Source organism: Rhea pennata, chromosome 1 (genome assembly GCF_028389875.1).
Source record: "Rhea pennata isolate bPtePen1 chromosome 1, bPtePen1.pri, whole genome shotgun sequence".
Taxonomy (NCBI): Eukaryota; Metazoa; Chordata; class Aves; order Rheiformes; family Rheidae; genus Rhea; species Rhea pennata.
Genome location: NC_084663.1, coordinates 186,552,730 through 186,566,242, shown reverse-complemented (window position 1 = coordinate 186,566,242; position 13,513 = coordinate 186,552,730). Strand labels below are relative to the sequence as shown.

The 13,513-nt window shown below is 39.0% G+C and overlaps 1 protein-coding gene across 1 annotated transcript in view; it reads right to left on the bottom strand.

Annotated features, from left to right (window-relative positions):
- Positions 1 to 13,513, bottom strand: part of SETDB2 (SET domain bifurcated histone lysine methyltransferase 2) — a 47,893-nt gene that overhangs the window by 1,167 nt on the left and 33,213 nt on the right. The window contains exons 19-23 of the mRNA XM_062582020.1: positions 10,524 to 10,570; positions 8,018 to 8,076; positions 6,411 to 6,477; positions 4,590 to 4,712; positions 3,259 to 3,330 (exon numbers count right to left, since the gene is read on the bottom strand). Of these exons, the coding sequence (XP_062438004.1) occupies positions 3,259 to 3,330; positions 4,590 to 4,712; positions 6,411 to 6,477; positions 8,018 to 8,076; positions 10,524 to 10,570 (368 nt within the window). The remainder of the gene's footprint in view (positions 1 to 3,258; positions 3,331 to 4,589; positions 4,713 to 6,410; positions 6,478 to 8,017; positions 8,077 to 10,523; positions 10,571 to 13,513) is intronic.

The following is a 13,513-nucleotide window of genomic DNA, read 5'->3' as shown; positions in this document are numbered from 1 at the left end:
CTGAATTCAGCAGCCAGATTCTCAAAAAACACAGGTTACTTGCTATTAGTGCATCTAAGTTCCTGCTGTTAGATAGCTGCCTGCCTTCCATCAAGCTGCCTATTGGCAATACACTGATGGATTAACAAAGTTCTTTCCCTTTTTTGCAAAGCCCTACCTCCCTGAATTTCTACTTCTCTATACCACTTTCATTTGCGTAATGTTAAAAAGGCTATTGCTTTCAATGACAGAGTTCAGTAACATACTTTGCTAAAATTTGAAAGCATTACCAAAGTAATAATATATTCTTACTTGTAAGTTGTAAATGAAGCAATTGCTTTGTTCAGTAACAAACAATGCAGAGGTGTCAGTGACCTGGTGGAACAAGTGCTTTTTGTCAACAAGTGTGAGAATTCCACTGTTGAAATTTCAATAAGGAGGCAGATTTATTTTGTTCAAATCTGAATACACTTTTTGTCTTGAAGAGAGGAAAGAAAAAAAAAAAAAAAAGGAGTGAAAGAGGTCTCCACAACCGTAATGGGCAGAGTAGAGAAAGTAGCTCCAGCAGTTTATTATCCCTGTTCATTTTGAATTACAGCATTAGCACTATCTCTAACAGTAATTTCTTAAATAAAGAAAAAGCCGTTTGCCCTCTGCTTTCCTTTTCTCATTTTCAAAAAGCCCAGGAAATCACTGCTGTCACTTTTGTATGACCCAGCATAGTAGCACAGTCTACACCCATTGCTTGGCAACGTCAGTTCAACTGTCTTCAGGAGTGCAATGGAAATCACAATCAGCCCTGTTGCTTGCCAAGGGCAGTTGTTAGGGCATTTCTATTTTGTATCAAGTACATGTGGTTAAAAGAACTTCCTGGCATACACTTGAAGAAAAAGATGGGCTGTGTAAGTAAGAGACGAAGAAAGATGGCTTTGAGAATATCTGGACCCCCATCAAGTAAATTATTTGAAATAAAACAAAGAGTAGTCAATGATGTCAACCATTGTGCTATTGCGTTCAACTCATGGCTATGCTACCGACAGAAATGACACAGTTCTGTTCCTCTTCTTCCAAAATCTTATGGCAGAAATAAAATTAGTCCAGAGAAAGGTGTCAGTGATAAGAATGACTCACATGTGGGAGAGCTTCTGTAGGAAGACAGATCAAAAGAATCTCACCTCATAGAAGAGGTGACCTAAAAGAAAATAGATGTCTGGGGAAATAAATAAATAAATAAATATAAAACAAAACACACAGAAATGGCATGAGGAATACAAAGATGGAAAACCTGCTCACCATTCCATAAGAGAAGAGCTAAGGGATTCTCAATGAAGTTACTGCATAGCAAGTTTAAAACAGGGAAGCTGTAGTTTTCAAACATACATAACTAAGCTGCAAAATTCATTGCTGCAGATGCTCTGAAAAACAAATATTATCAGGGAGTTCAAAAGCTACTACACAGACAGCTTACCAGTGAATAGAAGGAGATCAAAGATGATCCAGGCATCACAAAGCTGAGCACAAGAAAACAGAGCAGAAAGCAAAACTAGAAGGAAATAACTTTTCCTTTGAGGGAGAGAACTAGAATCGCCAACCTAGAATTCTGAAATCAATGAGATAAAGTATTTCATATGGGACCTGCAATTAAATGCACCAAGTTTGGAGTAAAACTGCTTGATAGATGACCATACAAAAGTGATTAAAAAAATCTATTTCAACAATTACAGTTTGTAGTAGCCTTTCTGTACTGATGCATAAGGCTTTAGAAATTATGCAAGAAGATCAAAAATAAGGAGAAAAAAAAAAGGATAAAATAAAAAGTGGATTAAAGGTAAAGCATGTTGGATGGCTTAAAATAACTGGTTGCAGGAAAAAAACTAGTTGTTCTGGACTTTTATGTAAACATTTCATGTATCATTACAGAGACTTACTAGCTAAGACTTGGAAGATAGATTGGGACAAAAGAGCTAGTGACTTCCATCCCTGCAGTTTCGCTTGCTACTAGTTTCTTATTCCTCTTCGACCAGTTCATTTTCAGAGCTCCTCCTGGATCAGTCTTGAAACCAACCTTGATACATACTTTCATTATTGACCTTGAAATGAAAGCAGGAGTATATGTATGATGTTTGCGGATGGCATCAGAAAAGAAGATTTTGTAGGACAGGAAGAACCAAGTGACTAAAGTACTAGGAAATTAGAAAGGCTACAACTTTTACATGTCAGAATCACATGGTTGTGTACATAGGTGCCAATATCAAGAATTTCTCTTGTAAGCTGAGAAAAGGATGAACTAATTGATGCAGCTGTGAAAGAAGTAAATGTGATCCAAGGTTGTCTGACATGAGAAATTATGAGCAGAAATGTATTAATGCCACCTTGTATTTGTATTAAAGGCACCTTGTCTAGGCAATTTTGTGACACCAGTCCCATTGCCAAAGCAGGAATTCAAATGTGAGACCAGGAGACTGAAGAGAGGTGTCTGGCTTGTTCCATCTAGCGAAGTGAAGGCTAAAGGACAGCATGTTTGTTAGTCCTCTTTAAATACATCAGGATAAGTAGAATGGGAGAAGAGCAAACATAAGGTAGAAGCACTGAACCTAAGGGTTAGCTAATTTACATCCATTTCCCTTTTATCATGAGTAAATTAAAGCATAAGTTAGAACAAGTTTGCTATTTGAGGGAAATGTGAGCCAGAGATCTACCTATCTGAAAAATATTATTAAGCTTTCTGTTTGCAACAGCAGAGACGAAGCCCACGCCCCAGAGGTTCCTTCCACACCAGTGATCCCAAATGACTGCTTGCACTTATTTCGATTTCATTCTTCAAGTGTTTTCAACTTGTTTTGCAAAGCATGCTACAGATGCAGTTCCAGTTATGTTTTGCTCATAATGGTTAATGCTCTTACTGCAACTTAACAGCCACGTAAACAGTGTTTATAAGAAAGGAGCAAAGTTTTAGCAGAAACAGGTTCCTGAAGGGAGGCTGTGGAGAAGCCTCCCCACACAAGGAGGAAAGGTACATGCAGAACCTTTGGTCCTTCGTAGCAAAGACCTTTTGGTCCTTTAAAACTGTGGAACTGTGACTTACCTCCCCCTTTATGTCAGGCAGCCAAACTGTATTTCTAAAGATTCAGGTATCAATGGCTTTTCCTCAGTAATTTAGATAATGTTGAGAAAGAATTACCTGGAATTCTCATTTTAAGTGATCATAGCATCAAAATCCTCAGAATAACAATCTGAATGCCAAAAACCACACCGAGTCTGACAGCTTATTTCCCGTACCTGAATGAATGTTTGTCAGTATGTTTTCAAACAGTCCACAGTCAAAGAGCGACATTACGGTTTCTTCATACTCTGAGGATAAAGATAATTTGATTTACTGTTACACAATAAAGATTTACTGTACATTTTGGTTAACACAGCCCTGCTTAGAAGTAGCACAAAACCATAATTACTTATATCAATTACTTGAATTTTTAAGAGAAGCAAAAATACAGAGAAAAGACTTTCTTTTCATATAGCCTGTATTAAGAAAGGTCAGTCTGCCAGCTCTGCTTTTTTTTAGTTTCATATAGGAAACTAGAAAGGAGACCTAAATGGCATTCCTGATTTGAGTCTGCACCAGCTCAGCACAGTTCATTTAAACTAGGACATCTCTGGCTGGGCTCTCTGCAATTTACTTAAGTCTTATTTCACTCCAGCATATCAGGACAGTACATGTAACGGCAATGCTGACGGTGCCAATTCCTCTTCCCAGATCACATCATGCTGACGTGCCCAGTGCACACACCTAATGGGCGTCTGCCTTTCTAGTACGATAAAAGTGTTTTTCTTGGGACACTGCTGTTGTTGTTTTATGTTAAAAATTAGCCCAGATTTACACCTCAAGTTCATAATTGAGGCTTCCAACAAAACAAAACACCTACAGAGTTCACAGGACTTAAGAGGTTTACTTAATGAACTCCTCTGAAACCCTAATATACTCTGGACTTCTTCACTGCTTCTAGCAGCTGTTGTCATGTGACACCCTAGCTGCACTCACGAGGAAGATCGTCATCTCTCTTTTCATACATGTGCTTTAGGCTTTTTGCATAAATTAGCATTCTTTATACAAAGGTATAGTATTCCTAACTTTGTAAACCTGGGGGGATGATAGGAGAACAAGTGTGAATTTTATTCAACTCTTTTGTGGACAAAACAATATTAGAGTGGAATCTTCCAGGAACAATATTTCATACATGCTAATACTTAAAACCAATTAAGCCCCCAAACACACACTAGTATTTGGCATTAAATTTCTAAGTAATCATCCAAGTAATCATTACAACACTTAAAACATCCATACTCATGAATTTTTTTCAATCAAAAATGTGCTGGTATTAATGGACAGCTGGTCCCTCTATGAAGCCATAACAGCAACAATAGATCTATGATTCAAATAAAACCTTCCTGTTTCCAGGACCTCTCTCTTCTTCAGTGCCTGGGAGAAGAGTTCTGGGCCAGGCTGGCTAATCTACACATGTTTACACCAAGAAGTAGAAGATAGTTTCACGAATGCCCAGCATTCAGATCAGTGTTTTGGCTGCAAGGGCAAGCCCCATAGCTCACCATACCCGTTTCCGAAGTGTTGTCATCCATCAGTTTTTCCTGGGCCAGGTGAAGTGTGTCCAGCATCTCTTCAAATATCTCATCCAAAAGCCCCGCCTGTTTGCACTTCCTAAGAAAGTCTATTCGTACTATTAAAACAGAATCAAAAGTGATCCTCAGCACAGCTGTATGGTCTTTCTTATACTGATTGTAGCAGCTTTCACTTGCCCTCTCCTGCAGGTGACTAAATATTTGGTTAAGTCCCCCCAACACTAACAGATCTTTACACAAATACCTGGTTCCTTAGCTCTATCCACTCAACCCTTTATAGTGGGGGAAAATAACACGGTGAGGCTAACATTAGCATTGTGCTGGGTGTAAAATTACGTAAGCTCTAGATCGGGCTTTGTTGATCAAAAGGAATGTCACCACAGCTCTAAGTGCAACATTCTCAACATTCTTAAAGCTTCCTGATACCCCCTAGTCTGCAAAGCAGCTGATTGCTTTTTTTTTTGTTTTTAGTTTTTCTTCCTCCATCCCCAGCACCACACTAGGCACTGAACTGACTACAGGGTAGAAAACAGTGCAAGAATTAAGACAATATTGGAGTTGGTAGGAGAACTGAGGCTACTATTATTCCTACTGACACAGGTTTTAATTTCATTTATTATAGCCCATTTTATATGTCTACTTTGTCAGATTTGAACTGCTGGGAAAATAACTTTTTTTTTTCCCCCTCATCTCTCACAGCAGCAGGTCAGTGGCAGGTTTCAGTATGATCAATGAGCTGTTCAAAAAGGAAGACCTATTAGAGAACCCATAGAAGTCTGTAAGTCTCTTAAAATATGATGTTACTTTTTACTGGTGAAATCTGTGAGAAAGGAAATGTCATTTCACTTATAGTAGATGTCCTATAAATATTCCAGAATTGCTATAGGTTCTCTGTTCTTTATAACCATAGTAAAAAAAATTCAGAAAAGAACCCTACTCTTACAATACCACATCCATTTACTGAATATGGCCATGGAAAGGTGGATAGATACCAGTCGTCTGCCAAACCTCTGACTGACAACATAATCCTAACATGCAATTACAGCAGGGCTGTCTGGGTAATGTGAAAACCGAGGAACTGAAGGATGGGTCCAGTAGTTGATTTCCCTATTATAAAGGCATTTTTATGGAGTAAAATAAGATAACACTATACAGTTTAATACAGGTTTTGAATGTAGCATAAGATGGCATGCAGTTGGCAGCAGTAACCGTAGCAGCATTTTGAAAGCCTGGTAACCGCCCAGTGAGCAAGAATGGGTGCTGAATATTCTCTCTTTTACATCCTGCTAATGCTCTCAAGCCCCCTCTGCTGCTAATACATCCCCTGCCTTTTCTAGGTTCTTGTAGAGCTGTGCCCCTCACTTCCTTCAAGAGAGGCTTAGAGCAAGACAACTGAGGTGATGAAAAAATTCCCTTTTGAATTTATCTGTTTTAATGCAGAGAGGGAGGAAAAGGGTCAGGCTGAGGTATCACTGTTTGCTGGCGGCACACAGTTGAACACAGCAGTCAGCTAAAGCAGAGGGATTATAAAAAATCCCAGGTGAATAACGAGCTCACGTCAGATAGTAAATCTCAGCCAAAGCACAGAGATTTGCTTGCTGCACAGCTACAGAAAACCTGCATAGTCATCCTGCAATATCAGACTCGCTCTCTTGTCAGAGCACAGAGCCACTTGTCTCAGGAAAATAATAAAAAGATGTGTTTGCAACAACAGTTTTAATCAAATGTCTCCAAGCTCTGAATTTCAGCATAACAGATCACAGTATCATCTAGTTGTTCTACAAAATAAGTCGCACCTTTTTGCCTGTTGTTTCTTCTTTTTAGTATTCGTAAACTGTTTTCTTCTTCCGTCTCTTCTGTGCTCTATAAAAAAACACATTTTTACATCATATTGACACTAACTGCTTCATTTTCATTATCTTATCTCTTTATTAACAGGGAGAAAAAAAAGCATTCCATTTTTCAGTAACTATAGCCAGTTTCCCCACACACTTAACAGCAGTCTTCTCTGGAATGTTTACAATCGGTTTTTGAAAAGGGAAACAAAACCATCTGTTTAAGAACAGTCTAATAACTGGGATACCACCCTTCTGTATTATTATTATTATTGCATTTGCCCAGCATATTCAAATACCACAGATGTCACCAAATGACTACGGCTAAATCCCAACATAAATGATGTTTAATTCTCCAGACTGGATGTAATGCTTAAAAGGATTTGAGAGGAAGAATGTTTTCCTTCGGAATGGTTGCAGTGATTCTCTGCTGTCCTACATCATCCCACGGTACTACAAATGATTCTCAAACACTGCCACAAGACACTAATGTAAAAATGCACTGCTTACATGATGCTAAATGATTTATCTTGCAGCAACTAAACATACACAGAGCACTGGAATTTATTTGCAGTGATTACTGAGATTGCTGACACTGGAGAGCAGGAGAAACAGCATATTAACTTGGTAACAAACCAAATGAATCTCAGTTGTAATACCTGAAACGTAAGTGGATTTGCAACTGAGAAATTATTGGGGACAAACAACCTACAAATAGAAATGCTGCTTCATGAAAGCTGCAAAGGTCCTCAGTGTCCCCTCACATGACCTCCATTTAATCTGCAAGGCCTGTGAGTGGCAGAAATTATTTCTAAGAAAAGCTGGATGCCACTTCCTCTACAAAGGAAGGATCCTTATCCCCACCGGTCAATATGAGTTTGCAAGCATACTTCAGTGAAGCCAACAGAACTACTTCAAATTCAAAATAAGCTCTATTTAGAAATTTAGAAGTTTCCTAAAAAAAAAAAAAAAAAAAAAAAAAAAAGGGAGGGGGGAAAGAAATATATAAATACCCCTGCAACCAGAGAGCTCTTCTGACCTGATAACTCCTGAGCCTTGGGAATGTTCAATCTTCACAGGCAAAGCTATGAGAACTGCCTGATCTAAAACGAAAATCTGCCACATCTGCCGTGAGCGCAGGCTCAGGAAGGAGTAAGCACTGGTTTAAAGGGCCAAGTGACTTATCAGAAGCAGTTTTCAGGGAAACTGTCAAGCCCTAGGCAAATCTGAGGGCTTTAGAATTTCAGAAGAAAAACAGCCCCCAAGGGGAAGCTCTTTCTGTTCCCATCAAGATCACAGCCACTGAGTCATTCAGAAGGCTTACAGGTTCCTTTTTTGCACCACATTATCTGAGGGTAGGATCAGCTCTGCCTGAAGCAGCTCTGAATGCAGTTTTGTTTTGAAAGAATAGCAAGATCAAAACAAGAAATAAAAGGAGCTGTAAAGGAAAAGTTCTTGCACTCCTGTGAAGAAGTGCTTTTCTGAATACACTGTCAAAATGCTTCTTTAAGTCCTTTGCTGTAGTGAAGGTGGGTTTCTGTTTTAGAACTACTTAAATTTGGAATTACCACTTGTTCCCTGATGGCAGATGATTTCATTGCACGTCTTTTCCTCTTATTAGCTGCATCTGGAAATCAAGAGACAATAAAGTAACAATGTGTCAACCTCAGACTGACAATTTCATAGATTTAAATTCTCTCTTTTCCCCCAAAGCTACGTATATCAGTCACTTTGGGTGGCAGTGCATGAGTATTTGAGCTTCCCCAAAACCTGGCATTTCAGCTGAATTTATATTATTTCTAGGTAAGAAAAAGTACAAGCTTGAACCATTAAGTGCAAACTCCTGCAGCATTAGGATACTAATCCCAGCATAAAGCAAAACGCAAATTTTAACATACAATTTTTGACAGTGGCAGAGAACTGATTTCCCCCAGCAGCAACATTACCTATACATAGTAAGAATCTCAGGAAAGTCAGAAATTTATGAAAGCTTACTGTTTTTTTTTCCTTGTTTATTTTAATACACTCTCAAAACTAAGTTTACACAGAGCAGTATTCTAGTGTCCTAAATGCATACAAATGCTACCATGTTTTCTTCAATGCACCGACCTCCTAGAAAACCACAAGATCTGCTACTTAGAAACAATTTTACTTTAAGCTTTGTATTATTTAAACTTTTAGTGATTTGATCTTAGATCTAGGTGAAATCATTACTCTGTCCCTTCTATCACAATGCACTGATCTCTCTCCAATATCATAACTGGCAGCTGCTAAAAACAACAAGAACATGACAAGCAGAGGTTAACTCTGGCAAGCAAGAGGTGGAAAGAAAGAGCAGGAGAAGGTAAAAGCTAGGGAAAAAGAGGACAACCATCCATATGCTGAGTTTTAAATGCAGAGGGGCCATGTGCCCCTCTCCCTTCTAACTGCATGATCTTTGGGTAGCACATGGTAATATTTTTGCTATTAGAAATCATCTTATTGAGCAGAACAACCAGCCACTGCTGGTACAGGAGGGCCAGTTTGTTAAAGTGATGTTACGGTGTACAAGTGATGAGAACGGTGTACAAAAATGCAAAGAACATCCTTGGGGGGAGGAGGGGGGGTTGGTCACTTCCTTGAGAACAGTGTACATCTGCGGTTTTGTTTTTCATAGCTTGAAAGGAAATCATAGGCTCTCACTAAGTCTGCAAAAAACCTGGGTGATCTACCTTGAAGCAGGTAAAGAATGCTGGTGTAGGTACAAGAAGCGTTGCCTGTTGTCTAACAGGACATCTTTGTCCTGTGGTAGGATTTTCTCCGTTCTTCAGGATGCTTGTTTTAAGGTATGCTAGGGATGTCTTATAAAAGAAGAGGAACACGGTCCAAACAGCAGCCCAACTTTTCTTGCTCTCCACAGACAGAGAGCGTTTTCAACTTTTTATGTTCAACAGCCTGAATTCTGGGCACATCCAACATTTCCAGTTAGGCTCATTTCCAAATCTACACTGCCCTCCTATCCCTGCTGCACAGGGCTGCAAGGAGATCTCCTGGCACCTTTGGCAAGCTATCTCCTTCCAGTCACAGGAGAGAGGCCTGACATTTCAGCACAGGAACGTTCCCTGGACCAAGACGACAGAGATGGTCTTTGACCCCCCCATTTTCTCCAGGTTATGGGAAGCAAGCGAGAAAACAGCTCCTGTTCCCACAGTCCAGTCTCAGCTCAGCCTGCCCCAGAGGAACTGCTGAGCTACTATGCTTGAATTAGATCCTGAAAGTCAAAAACTCTGCCTTGGAGCCAGTGTCCATACCCTACCTCTATTTTACTTTCTGCACATAACTTCTAGCAGTAGTGCTTCCAGTCTGATTGAGCTTAACTTCCATTTGGAAGTGAAGGCCACTTTAGGACCTATTCTGTTTTCAAAAGGAATGTGCGCGATAGCTTAACTATGTCACAGATTTGGCAAATTCAGTAATGTTCCTGACTACCTCTGCATCAGCAAAGCCCCAGGACTGTCAAATTAAATCGTATTTCTGTAGCAGAGGAAATAATCTTTAAATGTGGGTTATATAACCATTTTATTACACAAAAAGCTCTTTGGGATCCTTCAGAATGAAAGGCCCTATTCAAAAAGTACTGCAGCAAATATAAAAGACACAAATGTGAATGGTTTAGCGTAACTACAGATTAAAATCCCAAGGTGACCACTCCTGTAGCAGCTCTCTCTTGGCTAACCAAATGCAAACTTGTGCATCATTCACTAGCACGGTTCTCATATCTCACAGGGTTTACAAGCTACTTTGGCCTACCTGCCTATACATGGTCAGAATAATTCCATGAAGGATCTGGTCCACAGTATTCTGAGTCAATTTCGAGGGAGATTCAGGGATGATCAAATATAAGCATTTTCTACCTCAAAAGAGGTAGACTCCTCTGCACATGCATGGATCTCAACCAAACCACTCCTGAAAGATTAGAAATCCACCACTCTATATAAAGGTGGAATAACATTAATTTTGCTCAAATGAGTTATTGACTGTAGGATATAAACTTTTAAAACAAATGAAATCAATGAAGCCAATAAAGAAACTCACCATAGTGATTGGTCCTACTGCCTGGATGATGTTTTGGGCAGAACACTCTAAAATTTAAGTTCAATTTTAAGAAAAAGAGAAAAAGTATTAATAAATATGTAAACAGTTTTATGCTGACTGATTCAACAGTTATTTTCCCCTCTTTTAACTGAAAGTAAATTGAAAAGCTTTTTTTTTAAATCATGATTTTTGTTCAGCATTACCCACCTAGAAAAGTACCTACAATGCCTGCTGTAAAGTCACATACACGCACAAGCTTGTATTTGTATTTTTTCAGCCTCAATAGATTCCGAATGCTGTCAAGTTTTGAATCATCTGCTTTTTTCCCCTCACTCTGCTTGGACCTACTCACTGCTTACATGATGTCAGACTCACTTCATATGGTGTGGTGATCAAACACTGTGGCAGAAGCAGCACTCTTGTTGCAACAAATTATTAAAATGAGATTAATGTTATCCAGCTGAAATATCGAAGTACTAACATTGCTTGATTACAGCTTGATTGTTGTTCTGCCCCTTTGCCCCATACCAGGCGAGGTCAGAACCTGTTTAAACACATCTGCCTTCCAGTCTGCTTGAACTTGTGAGCCCAGCAGAAAGAGCTGGCATAGCCACAGCATTGCACTGTGGTGCATAATACCATTTATTTGCTCAGAGATCTCTGTGCCCCTTCCCATTGCCCAGTGCTGAGGCAATCCCCAAATCCTTGGGAAGTGAGACACCCCTCTTTAAGGTCCAGTAGCTGAAAGCTGCTCAATCCACTCATTCCTTGAAGAGTTTAGTAATATGTGAGATGGGAACATTTTCTCCATGATCACTAGGAGAACAATGTGAATTCCTTGGAAAAGACAAAAAGCAACAGACAGATCAAGAAATATTCCTTATCTTCTGGATACAATAATGTGTAGAAAGAAATGTCTTGCCAGGGAACATAAACCAGCTTCTATAGTATGCCTTTCTTACAGAAGGATCCCAAATAACTTTTTAAACAATTTTGCCTTGTTAGAATGTGGTTTAGCTGATCTCTTCATCAAAAAAAAATCTCTATTTGCCAAGACCAACTCTCAGGTATTTGAAAAAAAATTTAAGGTGAATTGCATTTACGTGGGAATTTTCTAATTATTTTCATTCTTTTCTTAAAAAAAAAAAATACAAGTGCTGACCTTAGAAACTAAGACTGTTTCCTTTACAAACCAACTTCTGCATACAAAATTTATTTTGATGCACAAACCCCAGATTTATACATGCAATTCATATTCAGTGAAGAAGTTAAGTACTAGAGACACTTTACTTACATCCCTGAATTTCTAATACTGCCCTTTGGATTTCACACACTTCCCTTTAATTCTACTATTTCCTGGTTAAAAAGCAGTTTTCCTATGCATGGGAATAGGTTATAATCCACCCACAATACCCTGAGTAGCCAATTTGGAAGCATTCCCTACCATCATCTCTACAAGAGAAAGCTCCAAATCATGCTTACTTCCCGAGGTTACTGGGGAAGTGGCTTACTAGCCACTTGCATAGCACTGTATGACCTCTCTTTTTTATTTTGTTTGCTTTGGTAATCACTGCTCACCATTAGCATGATGCCAATTTAGAATTTAAGAACACAAGATCTCTCCCCAGTGAAGGCATTATTGCTTCTGAAACGCTTCTCAATATATTATATTTCTTCATGAAAAAGTGCAGAAGGCTGTCAATCCATGCACAGTTTTTGAAGCCTTGCTCTATTCTCTCCAATAATCTCACATAAGCTGCAAATTTGGTGCTTCTTCATTTTTTTTCCACCGATATAGTAAAAAAGTTTGGGCCCAAATCCCTCAAGCTTGCCTCACCATCCTTCTTCAATCCAGTCATTTTTTCACCTCTTCAATAGAAACTGTTATAGTCTAGTACCCTATATTCCTATAGTAACTAGTCTCACACCATGTCATAATAAAGGCCATTTTCAAGTTCAGGTTCCTTCTTCCAAATCTCCAAGATCACCTGCTCAGAAAGCCATCAAATCAAACCATATATTGAACGATCTCTCTATCCATTTGTATGTAGACTGTTATTAGTCTATTTGTCTTTCAACATCTTGAGAAATTCAGTCTTTTTCTATGCAAGATACCATTTCTAAAGTCATATGATGGCAGCCATTTATTTTGTGATGCCAGAAAATTTCTATATTTCCAACTACACTCTCTGAGCTTTACAGGCTCTCAAGGACTTTATAAAACATAATAAAGTAAACATATCATCTTCCCTACAACTGGGCCTACACACTTTTAGAAAGAGGGACTTTTTTGGATTGAGAGCCCTACAAAAGCAGTCAGGAAGAGTATTTTGGCACTGAAGAACCCATCTAATTGCACTTCTTCCTGAAAGAAGTAATGATTATACAATTTACCAGATTAATGAGAGACCAGAGTAGCCTGTGATCTCTCTGGTCTTACACAGAAATGGACATTTTGGATTCTGTGAACCTCAGGCCTTATTGAAACAGTAGCATCTCTGAAAGCTCCCTGCAGTCTCAATTCTTCACCTTTCATCTGCAGGGTATCATTCTTTCCTCCACATAACTGGCTCCATTTACTGACAGTAAAGTAGGCAATCAGAAGGCAGAAGATATTAGGACTAGCATGGTCAGGACATTTTCTTAAATTCTTAAATTTTCTTAAAGTCTGTTCAACAGCATTACTGCTAGCAATATACAGGAAATAAGAAGGTCTTCAGTAGAAATCCAAAGTTCTCTCCCAGCATACAGAGGGGAAAAAAAACACCAAAATTCACCTACTGTGAACAGATCTAGACGTGCTGCAAGTCCATGCTGAGGCCATACTTACTGAAGCTACTGAACCAAGAGGAACTAAGAACTTGGGTCAAACCAAGTCCTTGAAGGACTAAACAGTCAGTATGGAGAGACCTCCTCAGGTTTAGCCTAGTGACCTTTCAGGTGTTTCAGGCTCAGACACTGGACAGCTTCCTTCACACTGCTGTGTTAAA